At 39.9% G+C, this 27,927-nt stretch overlaps 3 protein-coding genes across 3 annotated transcripts; all 3 read right to left on the bottom strand.

Annotated features, from left to right (window-relative positions):
• Positions 1-142: 142 nt before the first annotated feature.
• mcrip1 (MAPK regulated corepressor interacting protein 1) lies at positions 143-3,869 on the bottom strand. The gene is made up of 5 exons (XM_086288788.1): positions 3,737-3,869; positions 2,992-3,087; positions 2,738-2,856; positions 968-1,072; positions 143-870 (listed from the first exon to the last, which is right to left on the bottom strand). Exons 2-5 carry the CDS (start codon positions 2,997-2,999, stop codon positions 806-808), a joined length of 297 nt encoding a protein of 98 aa, XP_086144914.1. The 5' UTR covers positions 3,000-3,087; positions 3,737-3,869; the 3' UTR covers positions 143-805.
• A 536-nt stretch (positions 3,870-4,405) lies between these two features.
• On the bottom strand, positions 4,406-7,027 carry ppp1r27a (protein phosphatase 1, regulatory subunit 27a). The gene is made up of 3 exons (XM_086290584.1): positions 6,264-7,027; positions 5,903-6,053; positions 4,406-5,264 (listed from the first exon to the last, which is right to left on the bottom strand). The coding sequence occupies exons 1-3, from the start codon at positions 6,697-6,699 to the stop codon at positions 5,144-5,146; spliced, it is 708 nt and encodes a 235-aa protein (XP_086146710.1). The 5' UTR covers positions 6,700-7,027; the 3' UTR covers positions 4,406-5,143.
• Positions 7,028-17,946: 10,919 nt separating this feature from the next.
• On the bottom strand, positions 17,947-27,654 carry pecam1a (platelet and endothelial cell adhesion molecule 1a). The gene is made up of 15 exons (XM_086288787.1): positions 27,521-27,654; positions 27,395-27,418; positions 26,353-26,646; positions 25,028-25,324; positions 24,674-24,937; positions 24,253-24,534; positions 23,294-23,593; positions 22,923-23,201; positions 20,639-20,771; positions 20,464-20,531; positions 20,172-20,225; positions 19,648-19,737; positions 19,507-19,563; positions 18,803-18,825; positions 17,947-18,306 (listed from the first exon to the last, which is right to left on the bottom strand). Exons 1-15 carry the CDS (start codon positions 27,570-27,572, stop codon positions 18,142-18,144), a joined length of 2,382 nt encoding a protein of 793 aa, XP_086144913.1. The 5' UTR covers positions 27,573-27,654; the 3' UTR covers positions 17,947-18,141.
• Between the last annotated feature and the right edge of the window lie 273 nt (positions 27,655-27,927).

The raw sequence follows: 27,927 nt of genomic DNA, 5'->3' as shown, positions 1-27,927 counted from the left end.
ATTTTTGAGCAACAACTCTGGAAACTAGCTGAAAATAAACTGGATCAAAAACTAAATTACAACTCATGACCAATACATAACTAGAATTCTAATGTGATAAAAATACAGTGATGTATTTATGTAGAGTAAGTAAAACTACAAGTACTGTAAAAGTCTTTTTATTCAACATTTTGTTTCAAGGCTTTGGGAAAGAAGAGGGGAATGGGGGGGATTTATCAATACTTGGGGAGGCCCTCTACTTAATAAAGTCCGACCAAGGGCAAGAAAATGTATAATAAAAATGTTGGCTTTGTTTACACTCTGTTTTGGCTTTCAAAACTCGCCCATAAAGTGTGTGTGTGAATGTTCAATTACTTCTACACTTGCTTAATTAATGATAAACAAAATAAAACTACAAATAAGAAGTCAGCCCTTTCATATTTTCCTCCCATGTCATATTAGTAGTAGTTGTAGCGTCGCGTTTAAGATTGAAGTCTTTTGCGTCCTGTGGAGACAAAGAAAAGCTGAGGTACAAAGTCGGCAAATTTTGGATGAATCTTTGCATCGGTCTCGTCCACATATCGAATGCGACTGGAAAAAAAAACAGGAACTGAGAGAAATCCAACTTTTTCTTTTTAGTCAGTCTTGAGGGCGAAGGAAGAGAAGCTTTTCTATGGTCCAGAGTTTAGAAATTAGATTTGCATTCTGTGTTAGACTGACCAACAACGATAACTTTCTGGCTGACAAGAGGGCTGACGGAGGAAAAGTTCTCAAGGATAATGTATGGGAGAAAAAAAAAAAAGCAATGGGATCATTAAGAGAAAGACTAGGACTTCTTGGAGTCTTGTGTGTTGCGTTTTTTGAGGTCACTCAGGTCCACTGGCGTGAAAGCTGCAAGAACGAAAAGGAAACGAGTAGTTAACCGGCACGTCCTTTACCGATTTCATCTTTTAGTGTGACAGAAAAATAAATATTTGCTGGAACTTACAATGTAAGTTAGGATTTGGGTTCTTCTCGACATACTCCTGTGGTCCACGGTCATTCCGGTCACTATTTTGCGTTGATCTTATGTCTCTGAGCACGCACTGCCAGGCTGCGAAATAAGCAAAGACGAATACGTTTTACTTAACGATGCATCTGAGCTGTGTGCTGGCATTTTCTAACTTGCAAAGCATTATTTCCAGACCTTTTAAAGTGCTTCAGTGTCGGAGCGTGGAAAATGAATTTTTGCCATCTTAAACCATCATCACTAAAGTCCTTTTAACAATGTTTTGGAAGTAATCACTGAATTTCAACTGTGGTCTGTGTTCACTAACAAAGGATGAGGAGCTACATTCCTGTTGTCTTACCATTTTATTTTACTCCTGTACAGTTGGCGTGGAGCACCTATAATTTCATTGTACATGTACAATGATAATAAAGGGCTATTCTATTCTATTCTATTCTATTCAAGCCTTTTCTCAGACTTGAAGGGCATTAGAGACCCACAGAGTTTTCCTTGTTTGCTGTGACATAAAATATGCTGGCAGGTGCCTGCAGATGAATAGTAAACAAATCCTCCAAACACTGATTTTGTATTATTGCATAAATTGTGGCAATCTTGCGTTGTCATCTGGTGCAAACACAAATACCAAGGGCTCAACCATTCAGCCCCTGCACCATGATTGGCATGACTGTGACTGGACAGCTGGGTAAAAAGCACACTGCAAGAATTTCTTTAGTGTGTGCACAACCTTAAGAGTGTCCGTTTAATGGTACAATACAGCTTATAAGTGTCATGTAGGCATTTATTGTTATGTCCAAGGGCATGCATGCTAATCTTGGTCACAGATCTGTCAGAGATCTGGTACACAGCAAACAGGTCACAATAGACGAAGAATTCCTTTCAAGCAGAATAAAAATTTCCACTGTTTGTGTTTCTCCTCTATGCTTTTTGATCTGTTTTCTTTGTGTGTTTTGTGTGTGTCTCTCTTTTTGGAGAAGTCTTCAGTGGTTCCTTATCCCGATCAGCATGCACAGTGTGTGTTTTGAGGACTACACTCAAGTGTGTCTTTGTAGCATATGCATTGGCTTAACTCTCATAGTCCTTCTCTTTGTGTAGCCACAGAAATAGTGGACAGGCTGCCAGCTGGATCCCGTTTTGTTTATTGCATGTGGATAGGCAGATCAAGACTTAAAAATGGCTGTCATTCCACATTACTGTGCTGATCTATAGGTGGCAGTGGCACACAAAGATACTGATGTTCTGCAAGACAGACGATGGGTTTGTAGGCCTCAAAGAGACCTGGCAACTTCTGATGAATAATACTAAACCATGGAATTTAAATGACCAGCTTTGACAACAATGAATACAGACTAACCAGTTACAAATACTGCTCGTAATAAGTGTCCTTTGCTTTGTAGAGACAAACATTTAACAAAAAATGATCAAAATGCTGTTTCATTTCTAATATAATCAGCTTTCATGATTTAGAGGCTGTTTAATTTAATGTCTTGTGTAACCAACTTGCTATTTGTTACCCTATTAAGTATATGATAAATAATAATCTACTGTTATAGTTGCACAGTTTATAGTTAACTGAAAAGTAACCATTTTAACTCAACCTGAATGTGTCTTAGGTTCTGAAAGAATCTTCCTTTTCAGAATTAAATTCATTTGACAGGCAATTCAGTTTTAGTTTTCAAGGAGCTGCATTTAAAATCCTGAATGTTTTCATGAAGAGAGTTTGGCACATCATTGTTAGACAGGCATACTTACTGTCGTGTATAAAGCGCACATTTTCTTCATGTGCCGGGGTGAAGAGCTCCCCACTGTTAGTAGGGGATCTGGGGCTTGAAGTTCTCTTGTAACTGTTCACCATCCTGGGAGCTGATGAGCTTCAAAAAACATGGAAACGTTCAAATTAGCACCACAGCACACAGTCAATTCATCTTTTACTCTAAACTAAAGCTACCGCAAAAGCACTAATTAAATGTGATCACGGGTGTTTAAGTGCTTGTCTTTGGTCAAACCTGGTCATTCTGTTTGGAGTCTGTACTTGCTCCTCGCTCCTCTGTGGTGAGTGGAATATAAGTATAAACAAACGTCCAGAAGTCCTCAGCTCAGTCCTGCCAGTAAATAACAGCGACTGGGTAATTAATTCCCACATGACCTCAGAAATACTTTTTTCAGCATTGGTTACTTTTAAGCTAACTGTGTAGATGGTAGTAATTCTGGTTAGTGGTGTTAGCTAGCTTAACGCTCTTAAAACATAGTCAGTCATCCGATGAGTTCCGGTGACATTAGAGATATAACGAGTAAATCATTGTTGCTGAGATTAACTAGTTGTAGTAAAGCTAATGTCAGGCAGGAGTTTGAAAATGAGAAATATTGACGTTAGCTAAACAAGGAGCCATTGTTTACGTTTTGAGTCCAGTAGCTTCAGCAGTGTTAGCATCGGCTTACAAACCGAAACCCAGCGTTTTAGCCTTCCACTGCCATTAAAAACCATTGTATCTAAACCAGTTTGTATTTTAGAGATACGCGTGCCCCAGCAGTTATGTCTGTGGGGGCAAATAACAACATATTTTTCGACACGAGAATTTAGCATGTAGTTAGCTGACTGCTGAGTTTCATTGTCTTGTCGTAACGTTAGCTCGTAACAGCTACAATTTCATTCATTTCACTAGCGCAGGATAGGTATTAGAAAAAACAAACATCAGCGCAATAGTGTATTTCCAGATGCACACTGAACGAGAGATAGGATATTCAACAAACCCGTGTATAAACACTCCTCCGGACGTGGCTGTATGGCGTTAGAGCTGGCTAAAACGTTGCCAATGCCAACCAAACATTTCCGGGAAAACAAACGGAAGTGATCCGTCCAAACCAGGTGACTCAGGCAAATAAAAAAACAGGAAAAGCAAGCAAGCAAACAAACAAACAAACAAACAAACAAACAAACAAACAAACAAACAAACAAACAAACAAACAAAAACGATGTTGGTTTGTTGCAGGTAATTATTACTATTAATATTATTATAGGCTATTTTATTTATTTATTTTTAGCACTCATTATCCACAGCACAGAGCAGAGAGAGCGGAGAAATAAAACACAAGTGCTGGTCCAGGCCCCTGCAGCCTTTCAACAGATGGATTGCCCGGTCAACCAAGTGGTTGCTCTTCATTTAAGAAACCAAGTGTTCCTCTGAGTCACTGTAAAAGTGTAAACAAACAAACAAACAAACAAACAAACAAACAAATCCTCAAGCGTATTTTAACCCTTGCGTCACAAGGTTGTGAGTTAGTTAAATACCAGATAGTAGCTTTCTAGAAAATGCCAGTGATTGAAGTACTTTACTAGTGATGGCACGAATAACTCTATGAACTTTGTAGTTCTTGAAATGTAGTTTCATTTTCCTTAGAGAGACCACAACAGAAAGTCAGTCAAATTAATAAAAGGCTTCTTTATTTATGAAAATATACAAAAATAATAACTGAGCAAAAACATAATAAGATTTACACTGCTGGCATTTATATTCTTATACCTAAATAAATGAAAGTAATGCATTAGGGGAAACACTGCAGGGTTACAAAGCTTGTACAAGCTTGCGATTTGGTGATTTTTTTTCTTTTTGATTGATGATTGACTGATACTAAAGTATCAGTATCCATTTTTATGATCCTCTTACTGCCCAGCAGTAAAGAAACTCTTTCTATGAGACACAATTTTCAGAGTTCATCCAGCAATGTAAAAACTGCCTAACACTAACACATCAGATAAATAACCCAAACTGAAATAATCCTGAAAGTCAAACATTTCTCCAGACAGTTAGACTATACGTGACAAAAAACATGTTTTGCTTCCACGTTCCATGTTACGCCATAGTGCTGAAACTGGTAGTATGACAAATATACACATAAAAATAAAGTCAAATATAATGAAATTAAATAAAAATAACCACCAGGGGGAAAAAAAAGCTTACTGGAGTATCACTTTGAGGCAATAATTTACAATAATACACCTGCAGGTGTTTGTACTACAGTTTTGAAACTAGCAAACACAATCTTGCTTTACGGGATCGGTCGTGAAGTGAGCTGTGGTGGATATGTTCTGCTCCGGCTCCTCATCTTCTTCTTTCTGTAATCTTTGTTTGCTTTCCTTTGGACCCGCCCGGTATCCAATCAGACGCAGCCAGTCTCAAACAGTTTGGCGAGGTCTTTGCACTCTGGGTCGATGAGGTCTGCAGGTTTCTCTCCATTTTCATTCTCTGCCTCTGTGCTGGCGCCCATTGATAGCAGATATCTGAGTAGAAAATGAAGTACATATTGATATTTAAACATATTACAAAAGTGCATGAATACATGCCATCATTAATCATTAGTGCATCTAATTTTTTAAATAGATTTTAGATTTGTAACATTTGAATATAGAGTCAAGTTTCAAAGTTGTAGTGGTGAATCTCTGTTAATTCCCTTCCCAGAAATGTTCTCCACTTCAGCTAATCTGATGCTTCTTTCATGCTGAATGGTGTGCACTGTGATGATGATGGTATGATGGTGATGTCACTTTTTCATGTGGGTGCTGCTTGTTTATGCCAGCATCAGCTGTCACATGCAAACTACATGGGTCATGTAAAAATAGGTTTTGTCTGCAGAGTTTATTTTTGTAGCACATTTGTATATACTACAGGTGCAATGGTTAACACATTTCCTTGGCAAGCGAAAGGTTGCTGGTTCGATTCCAGCTGGAGAGACAAGTCCCCTTTGTGCTTGCATCAGAAAGGGGATCTAAAGCTCTGTCGAATCAAACATGCTGAGCTATGGGCTGTGGCGTCCCCTAGTGGCAAGAGAGTAACCGCTTCTTTTTTTCCCTTCTAATAACCCTCCAGCTTCTCTATATTTACATCAGTGTACACTTTTGGTTAAAAAGTCACACGTTACCTGGCAATTTCTGGGTAGCCGTCACTGCAGGCCATGTGGAGCGGCGTCCAGCCGTCCTCGTCTCTCTGATGGACATCGGCGCCATATTTGACCAGCAGCTTCACCACCTCCAGGTTCCCCGTTAGCACAGCTTCATGCAGTGCTGCCATACCTGCACAGTGCAGTAATAATCAGTTCCCTTACAGCCAATGCGGTTAGCACAATGTTTAACATCAAAGCTCTCAGTCATTAGTGAAGCTAGTACTGCTTTTACCAACAACAATAATATATATATATATATATACATATGTTTTAAGAAACTTTGGATGTGAGTACCTGCAGATAAAAAACAGAAAATCAAAGCTGTGGAGATATTGCTCACCTGAGTGGAAAACTGTATCCACACGAACTTTCCTTGCTCTCATGAACCGACCAATCTGCTCCAGATCTCCCCGTCTAACAATATCCTGGAAGATGATGTCATTGGGGAAGTGCACTGTCCTCTTGGCAGGTGTGACAGGAATTACAGGTGCAGGCTTTTCCTGTGCTTGTGTGCCACATGTTGAGCTGTACCGTGACCCTTTGCTGTATGAAGGGACGTATGCTGACGCAGGCTTGTAAGTGGACGTGTGGTGTGACGGGGTGTAATATGTGGTGCTGTACTGTGTCGGTTTGTACTTTGATGCGGACGTGTATGAAGATGTGTACGGTGGCGGTGTGTAATATGAGGGGGTGTACTGGGTGGTAGTGTGGTAAGTTGGTGTGTACTGTGAGCTGCTTGCGTACGTAGACGCCGGCACACGGTAGCTGTACTTCATGCCTGCAATGGTTGCAGCTTGTCTCCCTCTAGTCTTTTAGATCAGGAGGAGGGAAGTGAGAAATCCAAGGGAATGCAACAATCCAGTAAAAAGACCAGTATCCTTTGCTCTATGTCCTATTTGTCCCCAAATGTCCTTTATCCTTTTACTTTATAGCCAGAGTAGCTCCTGCGAGCACTTGTCAAATCCTTTACTTCGTTCTGCTCTGTCCACATCCACTTCTTTTCGCTTGTGTGGTCATCCTTTTTCTCACCAGATGCTCATTTCTCTTGCCCAAATTACAATTTAGCCGTTGCACAGTATTATTTGCTGTTGCACAAGGCTGCGCTCTTTTGGGAGCAAGCAGGAGAGGATCCTTTTATATCCTCTGTAGTGCTATTTCAAGGTCCAATATCCAGTGACTTCAGCTTACAAATGAGTGGCCCTTGCGCGCCTCCTCCCACTGTGTGGTCACATGGCCACTGACACTGCACTCACCAAGGGATCATAAAAAATGTTGACAACCAAAATGTTCTCCTCACCCGAGACTTAAATGTTCCCTCGTAAACATCGAAACTATGGTAAACATGATTGGTAAATATTGCCCCGAGGAAGAAGACTGGACCTCAGTGGCACGTGTGATTTCCCAATCATGCAGTCGATCTGTCTGCTTAAATTATATCTTATGGTGCAGTGTAATTGTAGGTATACTAGAGTCATTAAAAATAGTGTTTTTACTTTGTGTGCCCTTGTTCTTTCTCATATTACCCATTGACCTAAAGGACACCTCGTGCTTGCCCTTTGCACCCAGACTAGATAAACCATCTTCTGAAGAGGTCGCATGTGGGCGTGTAGCCATGACCAGCTGAGGAGGCAAATGATATGTAACCTCTTCCCGCAAATGTCACTAAAAAGTCACAAGGTTAAAAGAAATGCAGCTATTTACAACAAAACATCTGCTAAAAAGTGTCAACCAGAAAAGCTCCCTCAACTGGAAGCACGTAAAAACCCACGAATTCAGACTGTAAGCAGGATGTTTAAATGTGGACCAGCAGGCTCACACCGTGGAGTCAAATGCATACTGTATGTGTAAAATGGTGGTGGAATGCTGTGGTAGTGGGCCCAGCTGTCCAGATTTCTAAGTGGGGCAGAGCTGGTTATAACTGGTTCACAAAACCTTTGGAAGTGAGACTTGGGCATTTCACAGATGCTGCCAGTGTAACAGAGGAACGAGCTGATGGATGCCATCCTCAGGATTTTGATTTTCCAAGGTCGGCCATTCAAGTTGCACACGCTTGAATGTTTGGGCTTCATATTTTTGCCATTTTTACACTGTGTATAATTCAGTTTTTCATTTTCACACACCATCCGAAATGCTTTAAAGTGGCTAAATATAGAAAACATGTTATTAGAACATCACACAATATTTAGGAACAGTCTTTAAAAAATCTTTCCATTGAGGTTGTACACAACTGGAGCAGGTAATAATCAGTTGTGTAATAATCATGTTATTCATCACTTCTTTCTTCTTCCTACTGATATCTAAAGTGTGCGTGTGTGTGTGCGCACAAAAACAAAGAAACTTCAAACACCCGTTAGTATCTGAATGTGCCAGCTGCCAGGTTTCACCGTCTCTTATGGCACTAGGGGGGCGGGGGGTTCAAGGGTGTCCCTGAACAATAATGATGCCCCTTCCAGCTTCTCCTGCTCTTGCTATGCGGCAGTGTTCTCACCAGAAAAAACAGGCACCAAATGTCAGAGTGAGGTTTCACACTTTATGACTTCTTGCTATACATAGAGTCAGGCCGCCTTTCCATCGCCTACCTGCTCTTTAGAGTTCATGTTATGATCTGTCAAATTACCAACAAGTCAGAGCTGAAAACATTCAGGAGAATGGAAAGTGGTAAACACTTTCCACAAGACTGATGGGAAACAGACTATTCTTATCTTCTTGTCTTTTTAGTTCGGTGGCAAAATTTATATGAGGTTGCCCCCTCCCTAGTAGAACCTCTTAGTCCCTATAAATAATATGCAGTAAAATAAAATAAGTGACGTTCCCTTGGTTCAGGGAGGTTGTGCAGGAATTGTGACCTAAAATGATCTACTAAAAGAAATCAGACCTCTGCCAAGGCAGAAAGCTCATTCACTGGGAACAGTAATTAATTTTAAATATATATTTTTTGTTTTCTTTGTTCTTTTTGGGCATAATTTAAGAAGTTTGTAGTATATCAACATCTGATTGGACAAACATTGTGTAGGAGTAGGTAATGGAAAATAGGACACTGGACATAAATAAGTTGAGTTATTATATAATATTACACCAAAGCAGCTCATTGTCTGCTTTGCATTCTTTCTGAAAATGCTACCTTTAAAGATGTAACACATTTTGGATTTAAAAGAAAGGCAGATGTGAGGTCAGAGGTCAAACATGACATGATACTTGGATGCAAACTATGATGTTATATTTAGAATCTCCATATACCAGTATTCTTGCCTAAAAGCTGCCAATAGAAAGGCAGCAGAATTTTAAACATAGTTTTAAAGAAGACATATTCTATTCTATTCTATTCTATTATGAATACGACTTTTTATAAAAAGACAATCTATGAAAGTTTGTCTCTATCTGACCTTGAGGTCAGAAGTCAAATGTAACTTTCTATTCATTATGTTGACAATACAAACCACACTTGTAAAAATCATAGGTTCTAAGTTCTACTGCTTTTTCACAATTTTTGACCGATAAATCATTAAGTTGACCTTGAGGACCTCTGTTGATGTAAAACAAATTTCTAATACATTGCTGCCGTGACCCTGCTGTAACAGCCTTACAAAGTTGAATTAGAATTCTTTCAAAATTCTTCGAGCCATTGTGTATACAGAAAACCCATGACCTCCTTGGTGGAGGTAATGGTATTTGCATTGTTTTTCAACTCCCTCTGTGGTGTTATACTGTAAATGTGGTCGGAAGCCCCTGAGCTCATCGATCCCAACACGTGGCTTTGTTTTTTTGTGATGTAATAGTCGCTTCCTATTATTAAAATAAAATTGAAAAGGGAAAGCACATTGTATGGCTTTACCTTCCAGTCTCAATGAATTAACTTTCATTTGTCATTGAATTTGTTGAATTACAAGCAGCAGCCTTCTGACATTTAAACAATGAAAAGACAATGTTCCAGATTTTACTTAATAAAAATTTGGCATTAAATAAAAAAAGAAAATGACCTAAATCACACTGCGCACACAACCACATCGAAAAGCTGAAGTTTCTAAAGTCGAAACCATGTTATTGTTTTTCTTCAAGAGTTGGCCAATACATGCCGCAAAGACCGCCAGCTACGCGCGCCTCCACACTCCTCCGCCTCACGTGATGCAGGTAAGTGGCAGGTTGGATGTGATGTCTAAAAATAAGAGCTGTGAAGCGTCCTGACTGTGTATAGCATGTTATGAATGCGGGCTGCCACCCTCATAAACAGTGCAGTTTAGAAAGGTCAGTGTAACACAAGTAAGTCACATTAAGTTTTATTTTGATAATTCTGACTGAATAATCATAGCTCAAGCCAAATTTAGTTGTCTGCTCCTCTTATTTGGCTGTAAAATCCTTTTCTCATAAATCAGCCTGCTGTGCAAGACATATGCAGTGCCATGGGTGACAACAGGGTCAGTTGGTATGTTACAGACCTGGATCGCTGGATGGTAAGCGCTGCAGGGATTAGTGTCTGTCTGGATCTCCACAGGCCCAATGAGAAATACTCACTCGGTCTGAGAAGTATCCGGTTACGGCACGCGCGGTGGGCTGAAAAAAAGGAGCTGTAATCTAAATCAGGATGCAGTAATCCTTTGTCATTTAGTGAAAAGAGTGCTGTGGAGGTGGATCTTGGGAAAGTCAAAGTGAGAAGCTCCAGCAAAATACACCAAATCCTGCTTGCTTGAACTGCGTGAGTTAGTGATATCTAGTGTCAACATAAGAAAAACAAACACATTATGGTTTCTAGATGTTTAGTATGACACAAATACAGAAAAGCACATCACAAATCCACAATAATAAAAGCCTACAAACAAACTGACGCTTTAAGACATCCAACATTGCTTTTTAGCCTTGTCCTTTGTTCACAGAGATTTCTCCAGATTCTCGGAGTCTTTTGATGATATTATGAACTTCAATTTAATCCAAAAGATTATTTAAGTTATTTCATCCACAGTTTAATTGAACTATATAGCACCAAAAAGTAGCAACTCTACTGCAGATGATGAAGCATTAAAAGTCCTTGAAATTTTACATTGAGAAACATTAATTTTTAATTGTTCCATAATTTATGAACAGTTTTTGCAATTGGTGAACTTGTGCCCATCGTCTGAGATAATCAGCCTCTATAAGATACTTTCTTTCATACCCAGTAATATCATTTAAACATTTGACATGTTTTATGTCTTCTGTTGTGGGTTCATGATATTTGTATATCACTGCATTCTGGTTTCCTTTTTGTTTTCCATTTTGCAAGCATCCCAGCTGTTCTGAATTTAGGTTGTTTGCACAGCAGCTTATTGTTAATATCTTTGCTTTTGCTCAGAGAGGTCCACAAACTATAAGTTTGCACATTGGAAATACTGAGAACTGACCTTTAAAAATGAAAAACTGCAGACTACACTCTCTGCAACTTTGTCTGCTTCCCAAAAATGAAAATCACTGCTGTGATGCACTGGAGGCAATCCAGTGGCTATTGGAGTAACACAAGTGCAAGGGGGCATGAAAGGACTTCCTGGGATTGATTTAATTATAGCAGCAATGCTGACAATGGTCCAGAGGTGGATGAGAAGATGCTATTAGGTGGAAAGATGGGCCAAATCTATATTGGAGTAAAGTTTTAGATGTTTAGAGGCCAATTCCTGGGACTTTTTGATCATGCCTTGTGTACGTTCTCTGGGAGTGCATCACATGCCCGTTTACCCTCTTCTTTTCAGTCAAAAGCAAAGTCAGTCAGTGCCTCTGGGGTGACATACCCATAACTTCTATTCATTGTGATAATTTTGTCTGAAGCTTATTAGGTTGAAATGAAAAAAATAAAGACAAAAATAAAATCAAGCAAACAAAGTTCTTTCAAAGCATCTTAAAGTAAACCAACACAGAGGGACTAAATACCAATGTTTCTAAGTAAAGGTTTATTTTATTGAGCAGCACACATTAACATGAATGCTGACGAGATCAAAAAGAATTCATAAACATATTCACACAGAGTCTCGTGAGCAGATTACATGAGCCAAGCAAAACTAAATTGAGCCATTTGCTGTTGAAAATGAGACCAACTGCCATCTGGCCCTGCATACATGGCGCGACCGTCGTGGCTCCCATTCCTCTGGACTCTTAGTTGCTGAAGCCCTCCAGTCATGAGCTCATGGTTTCCATGAGAAATGGTCCATATTCATTACTACAGACTGATTTTTTAATAATAATATAATGTTGTTTTTAAGCTAATAGCATTGCAGGTTTCACAGCAATAACATATATAATAAAAAGTAGATGTGCACAATATAAAATCTTTTTTAATTTTATCAGAGGACACACCTAACCCGAAATTCAGTGTGCTATTCCACATACTGCTCTTTTCATTACAGTAACTGAATCAATGAATTGTGTCTTTTTGTATTTAATCGATAAAAACAGCACAGATCAGCTGAAGCTGTGTTATCAGGGCCATTTTATCAGAGCTCTGTGCAGTTCATCTGTGCATTATGCAGTTTAACATACTTTTAACACATTCATTAATACCACGAATATAATTTAGACCTAAACATAACAGGTGCTATCAGTGTGTGTGATTGAGCACTACACTCTGTGTACACTAACTGTATTAACACCCTGCTAGCACTGTGTTGGACCTCCTTTTGATCAAGGTGCTGGAAACATTCCTCAGAGATTCTGGTCCATATTTACATGATAGCAGGACACGGTGGCTGCTGATTTGTCAGCTGGGCATCTCTCGTCCCGCCACATCTTACTGGTGCTCAAAAATGCAGCAACAATACTCACGTAGGCTGTGGTGATCAAATTATGCCCAAGTGTGCCAAAAAAATACACTTGGGCATAAGTGGACATAGTCAGAGTCAAAGGTATTCGCATACCTTGGAATATGGTGTTCTGATTATTTGAGTTGCTATTGGCTGAACAGCAGTTCTCACTTCCACTTTGTTGGTGCCATATGATTGGTTGATTAGATCTTTGTGTTTAATGTCCAGCTGAAAAGGTGTACCTAACAAAGTGGCATCAGTTGCACATAGCATAGTACATGCATGCAAAAGCTTATCCGTTGTTCAAATGTTAGCAAAGCTAAGAGAAGTTTCCTACTGACTGTGCATGTGCCCACAAAAACACTTATGTTTCCCTTGTAGCCCAAAATTTAAAGGCTTCTAATGGAGCTGTGAAAACAGTCTCAGGAGAGAATCCACGGTCTGCTTAGAAAAGCAGTCAGCATGTCATCCGAATCAAGGATAACGCATCTGATTATGAAGCTGCTACGTCAGTGAGGGATGCTGTTGCTGACATTGTGTGAAGAATGCTTCCCCGCAAAATGGCACTGCAGCTGTCCAGGGCACAGAGAGAGTCTGAGGGATCAGACCGAGAACAGATGGAAGCGGGAGCAGTTTGTGAGAGGATAGGGTTACCTTAGCTGAAGCCTGCATTCATGGAAAAGGAGGTCAGAGGTTAAAAAATCTCCATACATGTGTGTAATTCTTTGATGCACGATTGCATAATGAGTCTGCGTGTTTAAAAGTGGAAACGATCAGCTAAGAAGACGTCAGTCCGGTGAACCTCTGCTTTTTCTGACCAGGTTGCTCAAGGTTATGAAGAATTAATTTCCTGGATTTGGGAGAGCTTAAATTATTAAGGATGGAGGGCATCAAACAGGTGGACTCACTGAATGTAACCTTTACTCGCCATACGAAGGACAATGGAGAATCAGTCTTCCACACATGCCTTTAGCTTGCAGCCTTTGAGCTTTGATTATTTCCAATCAGGAAACTGCAAATGCACATTATATAAAGACATTATTTTGCCATTCTCTCATCTCATATAAAGCTCTTCTCCAGAAGCACTAAGTGTGTTTAAATTAGCTGTGGTTTTACTAAAAGTAACCTCGAGGTCATTTAAGAGGAAGCTTAAAAAGGACAGAGGTGTTTAGTTTTTGCAATTGCATAACCATCCTTGCTTTATAACGCTGTTTAAGAGTGCATTACTGCCACTATGTAAAAATGATCTCTTTCTATATATCTGCATATATCAGTGAAGGTCTTTAAAATCACAACAAATGCATCACTTCACCCAAAAATGCTCGACTACTGAGCATGCAGAACAAAAAAAAGGCAAAGAGTAAATAATAATTTTTGTAAAAGCACAATGAATGAGGCACTTCTTAACAACATCTGATGCTTTAACTGTTATAGCTGTCGCTACTCTGACTCCGTTATTGTGACAATAAATAAACAGATTCACAATAGAAATTTTATATCAGTGTCTATAGACTTTTTGAAAGAATGCTGATTATTTTTTAACTTTGTTTATTACAGGGGTGTCAAACTTAAGGCATGGGGGCCAGAATAAGCCTGGCAAAGACTCCAGTCCAGCTTTGGGAAATGTGAAGGAGTGCACAGATTTTTAACTTTTAAGTGGATTGTCATGAATTGCAGTTTTTCCAACCAATATCGACTCCATCCCCATCCCCATTCATACTACACCAAAGTAGTTAAGTAATGATCAAACTTATGATCAAAGGTAAATCCAACATACATTAGAGAAGTGGACATAGAGTGCTCAACCACACACTTCCATACACTTCCATATACCTACTGAATGTGAACTATAGCTGAAAAAGTAAACCTATAAACGTATATGAAATTTGCCCAACGTTTTTGGGAGTGATATTAACTACTGATTGCAAGGGTGACAAGAAATAAGATTGCTGGTAGGGATACTCCTTTTTTTAGTTACCTTTTAACTTTATCAGACAGTGACAATATGCCACATTTAGAATAATTACACCATGGCTGGGGATCCTTTGCAGGAAGAAGGAAGCGGCGGTCTACACGATGACCTCACTGCTTCATCTGAAGACCAGAAACAGCACTGGCTCCATAAGGCCAAGGAAAAGACAGGATATTCCCAGAATGCATTTCACAGGGGGCAATATGCTAATATTAGCACAGCAGCCAATGGCAGTTCAAGAGTTGTGCTCCAGATACACGAGGGGGCTGGATCAGGTTACGTGGCTGAGACACAAACAGCGTACGTGCAGCACAGAGAAAGTAGACAGAAGACTGTACTGGGCCTGCTAGACTAATCCATCACTCCAGACATATGTATGCATATAGCCAAGCCCCTTTCCTTATTCGCCACATAATGTCCACCCTAAGTCTGGATCATGTGACTGTTGTACTGTACTCCCTGGGGGTGGTGCGACATGCCTCCTTCTAATAGGAGTCCAAAAGGTCAGTCAGGTTACCGATTGGGCTCACAGGTCATAACTTTAGGAGCAGTAGTAAATCCTCAGGCTGCCCCTGATACAGTTTAGGATCTGAAGGCAGAGCAGGACCATCCTTGGGCAAAGTGTACAGTGACTGAAATGAGCGGCAGGAATTCACTCCAAGCATTTGCACACTGTCTTCTAGCACATGCTCAGGTTCAAGTGGGTAATGGTGACTTTGCTGTTTTGCCTTTTCACGTATCGAAAAACAAGTCAAGTTCTCTGTCTGCTGTTGATTAAATTCCAGCAGCTGTGAGGCTCAATACTGTAGTGGTTTACACGTTTGCTTAACTCAGTCATGTTGGATGGCCGCCCTTCCCTGAGTCTGTTTCTACTGAAGGTTTCTTCCTGTTAAAAGGGCGTTTTTCTTTCCCACTGCTACCAAGTGCTTGCTCAAAGACGGTTATTTGATTGTTGTGGTTTCTCTCTATTATTATAGGGTCTGCCTTAAGGTGACTTGAGCTCTAAATAAATACAAATGAATTGAGAGGAGGAGGAGACACGAATCCCTTTGGGGGTTGCTTCAGGAAGGGCACAAAAACTGCCAAATCAAACATGCCGAGCTACCCGCTGGGGTGACACCTTGTGAATAAGCTAGCAGCCAAAAGTAGCTCCAGTTTATTTCTAATGATACTGTATAACTTACACTTCTGATATTAATGTAACACAGTATCAGTTCCAGAGTGCGTGATCGCTGCGGCTCAGAATACACTGTTCCCCCATGTCAAGCTCAGCCTCCTGGTTAAGTAACTTGATTAATAAACCACAGGTTCACTGAGGCACTGCTCTATCCTCAGAGCAGAGGTGGGCTTTCATTTTGGCACCTCGGAGCTTGAAGACATTTCTATTTGCCTCAGAGGACCTTGCAGAATCACCCTGGTGTCACATATGCACACATGCATGAAGCAATAAGCAAATTTTGAAGTGATGGAGGAGGAGATTTTAGAGTTTTTTTTATTTTTTATTGATCACAGTCGTAGACATGCAAGTTTCAGATGGATGGTTATTAAAGATTGTTTGAGTTGGTGGCAAGCTTTTAGCGTTAGCTTAGTTTGTGTAACAGATTCCCGCATCTGCTGTGTGGTGTTCCTAAAAACCTCGCGTTGAACAGCAGAGCCTCATAATCCAGACTGTCGACAGGAGTTGCAGCAAACGAAGCGAACCCAACGTATGCCACCCGTGAAAATGAGGAGAGGGAACTTTTGTCATCCATGACAGAAGTCATAGATCTATAGCTGTCTCGGTTTTAAGATCCTAGTAAACATCCTATTTATAGCAGGCACTTTTACTGGTGAGTTTTTGTTTTGGATTTAATATTAAGTTCATGTTTAATTAATAATTCACAGATGTCTGTTATTGATCATTTCAGGATTATCTATAAACACATTTTATGTGGTGGAGTAACATCGTGGCTTCCACAAAACACAAGGATGATCTGATATCCTCGTGTTGGTGTTGTTCCCAGACCATCATGAAAATGTTGTTCCAGGTTCAACATTGCAAGTGACCAATCACATTGTTGTGACGTTATTCTTTTGCGCACCAAGCCATTCGTGCATTTATGAAATTCCAATGTTGCAAGGACAATATCAATTCTGCTTACTGTTTATTAAAGGGTTACGGTTAGGGTCAGGGTCCGTTGATCGGCGGACAGAGGCGGTTTCTCGCAGCTTAAGTACAGTTTTTTGTTTTACGCTGGTTTTTCCCGAAGTCGCAAAAGTATGACGTCACAACATTCTGATTGGTCACTTGCAATGTTGATCCTGGAACAACATTTAGTATGATGATCTGGGAACAACACCAACACGAGGATATCAGATCGTGCCTCACGGGAAGGTGTTTTAGCTCTGTTGACCCTTCCTGTAATCCAGCTTTCTTTTGATTGGCAGCCTGAAGCCTGAGCTCTAGAATAAAGGGATTACTTGAACATACACTGACCTCCTTATTTGAAACTTTGGCCGTGTTTAACAAGAGCAACTACCATTGTAACAGGCTTGATAACAGAAAACAAGGAGGAACATAACATACTGAGTTTAATCTGTTTGCAGAGCCATCGTGTCAGGTATGAAGTAATGAATTAATCATGGCATTTATTAATACCATCCCAAATCACAGTAAATTATGATTAAATAAATATAAACTTTTTTAATGTTTCTCCTTTTTCTGTTTTTAATAAATTTGTTTGCGCTTTCAAAAGCTGAAACAAAAGCTCCAAAAGTGATATTGACTCTCATTATTTTCTTCCAGGAGTGAAAAATAAATTAACAGCTTATTCCAAATACTAGAGTCCAAACACCGCAATGCATACTGCATGCATGCTTTGTTTCTGCTGTGCTCTCAACAAAGCCTTGGGCATTTGCATAACTTCCCACAGTGTTAATAAGATGACTGACCTAAAAAAACATATCAGCTGTATGGAGACCTTGAATAGATTCATGTTATATCATTCCAATTAAATCTTAGATAATGGAAAATGAAACTGATATCTCCTGATGTGGAGGCAACAGTGAAAGCCTCTCTCACATTCAAGCGGATCACAGCCAGATGGCACTGAGTTTCCACGCAGCGCTGCTGCCTGAAGTCTGCCCTCTAGTGCTTCAAGCTGAAATCACTGATGTGCAAACAGCAGTGAAGACCGAATGTACTCCAAACCAGACAACTGAAGAGTTCAAGGACCCTGCTCAGCTGATGAGAAACACCTCTTTACAGTTCAAAAGACGCACATCTGAATGTGTTTTCTTCTTTCATTAAAAAAATTGACAAAAATAGAGAGACTTATTTAACAAAACCATGTATTTAGCCAACAAGGACAAAGCAAGTACATGTACAGTGTGGATTGTTTTTCCAAAGCATGATAAAAAACATATGAGCACAAAGACTGAGCCACATGAACAAGCTGGATAAATACGGGAACAAATATTGGTAAACAAAGTGGTATCTGGTCAGGGTTTCATTCCTCGTTGTTAGCGCAGTTAATGCTAACACTATTGTCATTTGGCTGGTCATCATTGGCGATGTGGTAACCATGGTTACTGGGGTCACTGTGGTAACCGTGGTCACTGGGGTCGCTTTGGTGATTGGTATCATGATTCAGTTCTGCATATTCCACAGATGCCTGTTGAAACACGAAGGTTGTATGAACGATTATTTTCATTGGCTCACTGAGTTAAATGCTGACTGTACGTGCGGTACTGTTTAGTGATTTTACTTATTAAGATTATTATTTCTCAGTTGATACAGCGATAACATGAGACATTCATCAGGATTGTTTCTACAAACTCTGGAGAGCTCCTCCAGAAGGATGGAGGAGGTTTGAGAGCTGCTATCATATTACTCCTCCTAATGAGTTAACTCAATGTGATGAGCAAATTTGGAGCCTTTTACTCAGCTACATTAGATGCTTTTTTCCTGCAAATTTTATATTACATGAAATGCAACCCTTTAAGTTACCTTTCTACAAACAATAAAAAGTGTCTCCACTGGGTTTCCACTTATTGTACAGTTTCTGTCTGTGAGATGTTTCTCGGAGCAAAGGCACAATACAGTCATGAGTGTGTGTGTGCGTGCAGCTCTTGGTAGTATGTGTATGTGCATGACGTGTTCACACTTACAGCATCAGCCAGCTCTTGAACACCTGCAAAAACAAAGCCAGAGGACAAGCTCAGGAAACAAAAGGTGTGTGAGGATTAAATGAGGGCTGTTTTAGTTTCCAGCACTCCCATGAACAGCTCTCTATTCCCAGGAAACAGGCAGCTTATCACATCCGACACATTCATACTGATCATTCTCATAAGCTCATGTCTTTTTAGACAAGCTGCTTCCTGAGACACATGCACAAAAACCCTTCACTCCAGATCATTTGCTTTCTCCATATAATACATTAAGTTCTTAACTCGGATTATGTAAAGTGCCCTGAGATGACTTAACTTAGGATGTGGTGGTGTATAAATAAAACTGAGCTGAATTGTGCTGTATCACTCATTAAGTAATATTATATTATTAGGAGCCGAACTGAACAATGGACAATAAATTTCAAACAATCAAGCACTTTGCTTACTTAGCCTTAACAGATGCAAGCATTGTATGAGTCTGTTGCAACAACAGGAAGTGCTCTTTGACGAAAGCAGGAAGTGGACACCTAGGGACTGGCCCTTCTGTTTTAATGGTACATTCTTTCAGTAACAATGCAGATGTTTACAGTTGGGGTTGATCCTGTTTCCTGTTGCTAGCATTTTTTTTCTTAATCTAATGACCTGATTTCTCTCACCGTGTAGTAGAAAAGGGGTCTGTGTGAGGAGCAGGATGTTAGTCGTACCTTGCTGGGAGTTGCGTACTTCACCGTGTACTGTGTCTGTGCCCTGTTTCACCGGAACTGACATGGAACAGATATAATATTTTAGACTGAGCTTTAAAAAGTCAAATTACAACTTATTAAAATTCAGAAATAATCTTTCACCTCTGCTGGGATCTGCCTGTCGCAGCTGATCCTCTTTGTACTGAATTTCTGGCTTTTCTAGAGTGTTTGTACTACAGTTGTCATCAGACTCTGCAACACAGTGAAATGAGCAAACTTAAATTACTTGCATATTGGAATATTTCATTATTTTTATTTAAAAAAATAGTATGACATGATATTTAATGACAAAGATATGTTCTTTTGCTATTTTCTTTTTCAAAAACAGCATTAAGAGAGAAAAGTCAACAATGTCTGAGTAGCTGACGTGGTATAACTTATTTTTTTGTGCCAATGATCTCAGTTTTTCTCTAAAAGAAATCAGAAACACATTGATTAATCATTCTGTCTCACCGGGTGAGATGTTTCCTCATTAAAAAGAGACAAAAAAGCCCAGAAGAGCACACTTACTGGACAAACTTTAGATTTATGTGACGGGAAACAAACCTTTTGAATTAAAGTATTGTTGACTTTGAATCTTCATGAGATTTCATGAGTTGCTACCAATAAATAAGCACTTTACATACCCGAGCCTGATACATGTTCACTCCAAATACTTTTCCCCATCATGCCTGGAGTTGCTGCACAGGGAGAATAAACATGGCACAGATCTCAGTGATGTAACTGATACATTCTCCTGCTTTAACATCAAAATCAGTCAAGACAACACATGTTTAATATATATTTAGGATAATTTTATGTTAGGATTCTTGGTGTTTTCTCTATATTATTGTATAGTTATTACTTTACAAAATAAAGCGCCTTGAGAAGACTGTGTTTTGGTGCTAAATGAAACTGCATCAGCATAAGGAGCTGTACCATTTGCGGCTTTGTTGACCTCTGCCTGGGTGAGGCTCATTCGCTCTACTTTGGTGCTGGCTGCCTTCCTAAAACAAAGTGAACACAAAGTATGTTCAACAGGAGGATGTATGGGAACCATACTCTGGTAACTAACCTTTAACATACTGATAAGAACACGAGAAATGCTACTTACACTGATAGGGTGCCGGTGCGTCTTTTCTTTAATTTGGGGAGACGCTTTTTGTAGAAAAGAAAGAGGATGATGGCCATTACGAAGAGGAGGCAAAAGACTGCAATAAGACCTTTCTTCCAGCCAGCCATCTTCACTGCAGAATACATGTGACTAAAGTCATTACTTAGTTACAAAACACAGCAATAAAATGGACTCACAAAACCTCATTTTGGCTTAAAGTTGTTTAAATGTCACACATGAGTGCATGTACAGGTGCATAATCAATTTATTTATTTATATATTCATATCAGATGTGAAGTTTAGCACCCTATCCTTAAAAAATTAGGAAACTGGACAATTGGAGCACAGCAGAAGAACAGTATCTGAAATTCATGTCTTTAAGAAACAGAAAAAAATCTGAAATTTCTGATGAGGCTTCAGTTAACTCATCTACTGCTTACTGAAGCCTCATCAGAAATGATTTAAGTGGAAGGGTGACTCCCTGCTTCCCATTCTCAAGGAAGGGAAACAGTGAAAAACGGCTGAGGAAAGCCACAGTGACTGTCTACAGCTATCTGTAAAATACAGTGAAGGATCTATGATGGTGTCGGGGTTGCATTTTAGCCAGTGGTGTTGGGGATCAATAATACTGGGACTAAAACTGATGAAATTATGAACACAGAAAACATTTTGATCCACCATGTAATGCAGTGTGAACAGCCTCTGACTGGAAACAGCTCTGTTTTTCAGCATGACAATGATCCCGGACGCCCTAAGCTTTGAATGTATTTCAAAAAGATACGATAAGATAACCTTTATTAGTCCCACGCGTGGGAAATTTCCTTTTGCTTCTGCTTTTGCCTTACATTATGTATTTGCATATATGTTTGCACATCTTTTGGAAATAATTGAACCTATTTCCCATTTCCTTGCAAAACATAAAGAAATGAGAGGTGGCTCAAGACTTGCATAGCACTGCAACTCATTTTATCCCCAATGAAAATAATTTAAGCATTTATTTATTATTTTTGACTTCATATGTTCAAACGTTGTAGTTATTTCTTAGATATATTTAGATTATTATTTACCACTTGATAACATGAAGAAGAAATTAAGATGAATTTAAGAGTAGCCTGAGAACTTTGTACAATAAGTTCTTAGGCTACTCTTAGTGTAAATGAATAGAAATTCCAGCAGCTATTTTAGATTTCTTAAGTATTTCATAGCAAACTGTATCCATAAACAGCTAACACAGTATTCAGTGTCAAAACAACGATAGCATGTACAGCTGAAATACAATTGGAGACATTAAAAAACTACTGAGGCAACTGTTGTTGTGATTTGGCCCTATATAAATAACATTGAATTGAATGACGGTGCATTGTTTCCACAATAACAAGAAGGAAAGTAAAGAACGCTGGAGAAAGTTAAGAATGATCTTTTTATGGCCTCGGATAGTGGACTCATCTCCATGCTTGTCCTGTTAGGCCTGTAATTCTAATGACATTATACAGGCTTTCTTTAGACAGTACTATTAAAGGCACAGCATGCATTTTCATTGGTATATAGATGATACCCAACTCTATCTACTGAAACCAGATAACACACTCCAATTAGTAAAACTGAAGGAAAATCTTATGCATATAAAGTTCCAGATGACTTCTAATTTCCTGCTTCTGAATTCAGAAAAAAAATGAGTTTATTGTCTTTGCTACACTCCAATAGGCTTAGTCTGCTGGGGGTTTCCCATGACACCATGTTTCTTCTTTACTTACCTCTTTTCACTAGTCATTCCTAATCTTTCCACAGCATGTCTTGTGTCCTGTCTTCCTCACCCCTAACTAAGCAGATGAGTTTTTCCTTCCCACTATTGCTTGCTGACCACGGATCGTCTGATTGTTGCGCTTTTCTCCGTATTATTGTAGAGGAGTTACCTTACAATACCTTGCAATATAAAGCGTCGTGAGGTGACAATTAAGATTTGGCACTATATAAATAAAATGCATTTAATTTAATTGAAAACATGTTAATAAAAGACTTATTTTAATAGAGAGGAATATATATTAATTAAAAACAACCATACTGTTAACTTCAAAATCTGTCAGTGGTTGTGAACAACGACAATTTTATTGCTTCGAATTGGTTGCTTGTTGATAACGCAGGAGGAAGCGAGCGCACTCATAATAGCATGAATGTCCTCACTTTTCAACATCACATATCTTTAAAGTCCAGCTGATGTTACCCCCCCCCCCCCCCCCCCCCCCCCCCACACACACACACATTTAACTGAAGATAAAACACACACCTCCAATTATGATGATGGCACTTTGCTTGGGCTCTGCAGCTGGGTTTGTGCACTCACAGAAGTATCCTCCAGCATGATCTCCTTTGACATTGCTGATGCTGTGAGATTCTTTCAGTTTCCTGGAGGTCTTAGAATCAAGGAAACCTTTTCCCTGACTGTACCAGGTAAAGTTAATGGGAAAACTACCTCTCTGAACAGAGCAGACAAGAGTCATGTTGTAACCCTCAGAGATGTCCTCCATCCTGGGCTCAGTGGTCAAGTGTGGTTTTGACACAGGTTCTTCACAGAGGAAAAAAAAAAAACGTGTTAGACTTGGGTTCAACATGTTTTATATCAGTTTTATTCATTTCATGGTCATCAGTCCAACAAACCTATGATGTTGGACGATTTTAGTAGTTGCTCTCCTGTTCCCACCTTGGGAGGCTTTAGTTGACTGTTTTTTGCATGGCAAAGAATGTTTTTTATGTCCGATATTTGGGTGATGGATGTGAGGTTGAAGATAGCCTTTTCACCGCGCTTGCTCACAACTTTTATGTCGGTTGGTTTACTAGGTTGATACAGGGTGTACTTGATGGGCAGAGTGCCTCTCTGACTGTAACAACTCAACTGGAAGGGCTTTCCCAGAAACAGCGTACCTCCCACCACAGACAGCACAGGCTCTGAAACAGGAACTGGGAATGGAGAATAAGATAGCATTAAACCAGACTGTGAGTCTACAGCCATGCTGGGAACTCTGATGCTGCACTGTAAGGCTTCCAGGTAAATGCCAATACGCTCATCCTCTTATGCTAGTTCCCCATCACCGTATAGTGTGTTAACAAGTGTGATCTGAAACAAAACACAAAGTACAGTTGAGGATGATGGGAATCTCATGACCTTTTTCTTCAATACAAAAATAGACCTGATAGTTGTTTTCATACTCTGCACACACTGAACTGTGCACTATTTTAGGAGGAGGTTTCTCACCTGTTGCATAGATCAGGACAGGGTCTGATTCCTGCACGTTCTCTCTACAGATGATACTCAGTTTGGTTTAAGAAAAGGTCAGTCAGTGTGATCTGACTGAGTCAGGTGTTTGCATTCCTAGATGCACCTCTGTGCGAAAATGGCTAATGGTGTCATCAGAGGAGTGAATCCATTTTTTTTTTCACAGAATTTTCAGAAATGTCTCCAAATTTCTTCTAAATAGATGTTGAATGTAACACTTAAGCCTAAACCAACAGAATAAACGGACCAACAGGCTGACACATTACGTGCATGGCTAACAAAGTGAAACATGTCCCACATCTTTATTGTGACAACAGCAAAACTTCGGTTGGATTAAACTCACCTTTGACCTTGACGAAATGTTTTTGGCTCTCCTTCACAATAGTGCGTGTCAGAGAATCAGATGTGGCATTACAGGTGTAGTTGCCACTTGCAGAAAGTTGTGCCACAGTCACATACGTGGCAGTATTTGCGACTTCAGTGTTATCTTTGAAGATGGAGTACTGCATGGTTTCATTGTTGATCGTACTGGAATCAAGAATGCTAACAGAGCAGGTCAATTTGAAGTGGTCTCCTTCAACTATGTCTGTGGGCTCCACAGTCAGCTGTGGCTTTGAAAACAGCGCTGTTGGGATTAGAGAGCAAAAATTAAGGATTCATACAATCTTTATGTGTACATATATATTATTTTTGATTCGATTTAATTTGATAAGATGAAAAAAAATGATGCCATGTTTGAAAAATTCAGAGTAATTGATGCTTACATCTGACTGTGATTCTTCGCGAGGTTTCTTTCTGCACGCTGCCCCACTCTGCTTTGCACACAAGCTCTCCAGAGTCATCCTCTCGTACAGTGAATTTATGACTCAGGGCTGCAGCTCTGACCTGCTTGAGGATCACTTTGTCTTTTGTCAAGAACACTTCAGTGTTGCTCGGAGGATTGACAACTCTGCAGACCACTTCAATTATATCACCCTCAGAGAGACTATTGGAGGGAAGTATATTTATGATGGGGGCGATGTGGAGTGCTACAAGACAAAATCCAGAATAATCAGACACACTCCTCCATAGGCACTCAGAGCTTTTCATTGTGACATAACAACATTCGATCGACTCACCTTTGACTATGAGTTCAACCTTTTTGCTACTGTTAGACTTTTGGTTCCCGGAAACCAAACGGATTTCATAGTCACAGTAGAGGATACAGTTTCCGATGTGACTCAGTCTCAGTGTAGCCGTTGATGAGTTGCCCCCCTGTGACAGCTGCTTTATGACCTCAGGGGATCCGGTCTTAAAGCTCTGGTAAAACTGGAAAATAAGGGGTCCTTTCTCCTCTGGAGCACTGCAGGTGGCTTTAAACTCCTCGTTCTCATAGGGCGATGAAGTAGTCAAATGCAGGGTCGGGGTCTGCAAGCCTGAAAAGCACATTCAGGTATATTAAGTATATTAGTTTCTCCAAATGTTGGACAAAGTTAGCGAATAAAGGCTCCAAAGGCTTGAGCATCTGCAGAGGAGGACAAGGGATGTTGAAGATGGAGCTGCCAGGCAGGAAGAAAAGGGGGTACGAGACATGCACTTTGACGTGAGAAGCTCTACTGCCAAAATACAATTGAGGGAAGACATTCATTAGCCAGTGTGTGATTGTAGCTCACAAATTTGGTGACAAACTGAAAAAAGTCTGGGGCCGCAAAATATTTTTGGAGTATATATCTTATTATTTATAGTCATAAAAAATAAGCAAAGCAAAACAACCACATTACTACAGATGTGAACCTACTATTCATATTGCTTTCATATTATAGTTCAAATAATATATATAATAATATAGTGCATATGTAGTTAGATCCAGAAATATTAGAAAATTTGCTCAATTTTAGACAAAATATTGGATATGTGTGACATCAAACAATCAAGATTCAGATGTTGAACTCATTTCATATAAAATGTGTAGAAAGTGCGACAGTTTCCCTAAACAGCTGCCAGTTTTTAAGGGCTCAAATGTAATTGGACGCTGGACAGGCAGCTCCCGCCTGAAATGGGCTTCCTTCTTAGGAGTTGGCCTTTACTGCAGCTGCCTCCTCTTGTTGTGGTTTCCTTCCTTCTTTTCAATTTTGTCTTCAGTAAACTTTAAAAGCGTGATTATGCTGAGATAAGCTGATTGGCTCCGCCGCTGCAGGCTATTTGTTTTTAACACAGAAAAAATTCTGAGATCATCCACGATTGCACACTTTTTTTTTGTTCACGCTGAAAAACTGATAATTTAGGCGTTCCTTCTGCTCTGATTCTCCTTGATGAATACATTTTGTGCAAAGAAAAGATGATAAGCTTTGTTTGTGCTGAGAGCTCCTTTGATTGCATTTTGTGGCTTTACAAAAACAGTTTCCAAATGCAAATGTCACACTTAGAATAATCTCCAGACCTTTACTTGTAAATGTAACTGTACCTTTCACATCCAGTTTCTGGCTGTTGCTGGCTTTGGCCTTGTTCTTGACTGAGACTCGACATTCATAATTTCCAGAGTCGGCAGCTCTGGCTGGGTTGATCTTATACTCGACCGTGTCTTTCGTGGCGTTGTTGGTGTAGATAGGAACATCGTCCCGTGTGAGCTGGAAACTGTGTATCAGGTTAGGGATGTTGCTGTGACTGACGCTGACCTGGCAGCGTAGCCTCACTGCTGTCCCGGTCTGAACTGCGTTCCTGGGTTCGATTGTGAGGCGAACAGTATCTATGGTGTATGCTGTAGTCCACAAATATCACACACAGACACAGAAACAGAAGATGAAGGGGAAAGAAATAATCAACAAACATAAAAAAAAGACCTAAACAGCAGCACAAGCGCCAGGTTAAGACTATGGAAAGGTGCTTCCTGCTCATCAGTCGGGTGCACAGAGGAACTGATGGAGGAAGGAAAGCACCTCAGTAAACAGTGCCGACCCTCTACATCCCCTTGGAAAACCATGTGGATTCATTCAAACTTCTGCTTTCCCTCCACGACAACAGCACAGTGGAAGTGGAAACAATCACTCCACATCCTCACGGTAGCCAATTGCTGTTAATCTGGATTCTGGGATGTGAAGTGCTGTAAATAACAAACCCTGAGCCTAGCTTTGAATGATGATGACCCAGCGCTTTCAAAGTTTAAATCAACAAGGTGCCACTTTAATAAGGACGCTTCAGAGACACCAGAATCGAATTACATTTTTTAAACACGGGTGTTATTTCTTTATTTCAGAGGAAAGGTGGTCTTCTAAGATCGTGGCAACTTTATAGGCACCTAGTTGTATTGCCTTCTGAAAGCTTTCAAATGTCATATTATTCAAATTGAAGGTGATTAAAACATGGCCCAGCATCGCCTGTGACAAATCAATTTCTTTTTGTGTGAAAACAGCTTTTTTGTTAAATATAGAAAGGACTGTAACTGCTACTACACCGGGGAGTCTGCACTAGTTATTATAAGATCAGGCGTGTAATGCAGTTATACTTACACCCCTGTCCTCCAGCACAATGCCCTGTAAGTCACACAGAGTGGAAGAAAAAAAAAAATCAGGTGAAAATCAGGAGATTTTGTTTATAATATAGTAACATCCTTCATCCTCAGTCTGGGTTCTTACAGATGTGTAGCAGGCTAGTCAGAAACAGCAAGCCGGGGGGTCTGCAGCCCATCCTGGGTGAAGGTGGTTTACCGCTGAAAGACTACAATACATCTGCAAGGACAGAGGCCAGAAAGGGCAGTCACAACCAGACCAGGGAGGACTTTTTACTTAGGGAGAGGTGGAGTGAACAGAAGGCAGTGGTGCTGAAGGGCTGTTCCATGTCTTATCGGGCACGCTTGACTGAACAGGAAGTGGCTTGCTACTTCCTCAGGATCTGTACCATTTACTTTGCCCTGTCTTTTGTTATGATGACGAGAAAAATTCAACAGGAAGAAGCAATTTTTTAGTCTTCTCACATCCTTCAAAGGTCTGGGGTGTAGAAAACACAGACATGATGGCTTCTTTTTAGCATGATTTAATTAATG

Source organism: Aulonocara sp. 'chitande type north' Nkhata Bay, linkage group LG4 (genome assembly GCF_057382095.1).
Source record: "Aulonocara sp. 'chitande type north' Nkhata Bay isolate Kocher_YH1m ecotype deep benthic linkage group LG4, A_spYH_male_GT1.1, whole genome shotgun sequence".
NCBI lineage: Eukaryota > Metazoa > Chordata > Actinopteri > Cichliformes > Cichlidae > Aulonocara > Aulonocara sp. 'chitande type north' Nkhata Bay.
Note: the sequence above shows the minus strand (reverse complement) of the source record. Positions and strands in the feature narration are given on the sequence as shown.

What these genes read in the sequence shown, in the direction of transcription:
- ppp1r27a (XM_086290584.1), bottom strand. Translation starts at nt 6,699, where the DNA reads ATGAAGTACAGCTACCGTGTGCCGGCGTCTACGTACGCAAGCAGCTCA. An exon ending in GGATACAGTTTTCCACTCAG is followed by an intron (nt 6,054 to 6,263) that starts GTGAGCAATATC and finishes TGCACTGTGCAG; the next exon opens with GTATGGCAGCACTGCATGAA. An exon ending in GGCTACCCAGAAATTGCCAG is followed by an intron (nt 5,265 to 5,902) that starts GTAACGTGTGAC and finishes TTTTCTACTCAG; the next exon opens with ATATCTGCTATCAATGGGCG.
- pecam1a (XM_086288787.1), bottom strand. Translation starts at nt 27,572, where the DNA reads ATGGGCTGCAGACCCCCCGGCTTGCTGTTTCTGACTAGCCTGCTACAC. An exon ending in CCAGAAACTGGATGTGAAAG is followed by an intron (nt 25,325 to 26,352) that starts GTACAGTTACAT and finishes TGTGCTTTTCAG; the next exon opens with GCTTGCAGACCCCGACCCTG. An exon ending in TGAACATGTATCAGGCTCGG is followed by an intron (nt 19,738 to 20,171) that starts GTATGTAAAGTG and finishes ACTGTGTTGCAG; the next exon opens with AGTCTGATGACAACTGTAGT.
- mcrip1 (XM_086288788.1), bottom strand. An exon ending in TGTGCGCTTTATACACGACA is followed by an intron (nt 1,073 to 2,737) that starts GTAAGTATGCCT and finishes CTTATTTCGCAG; the next exon opens with CCTGGCAGTGCGTGCTCAGA. An exon ending in CCCAAATCCTAACTTACATT is followed by an intron (nt 871 to 967) that starts GTAAGTTCCAGC and finishes TCGTTCTTGCAG; the next exon opens with CTTTCACGCCAGTGGACCTG.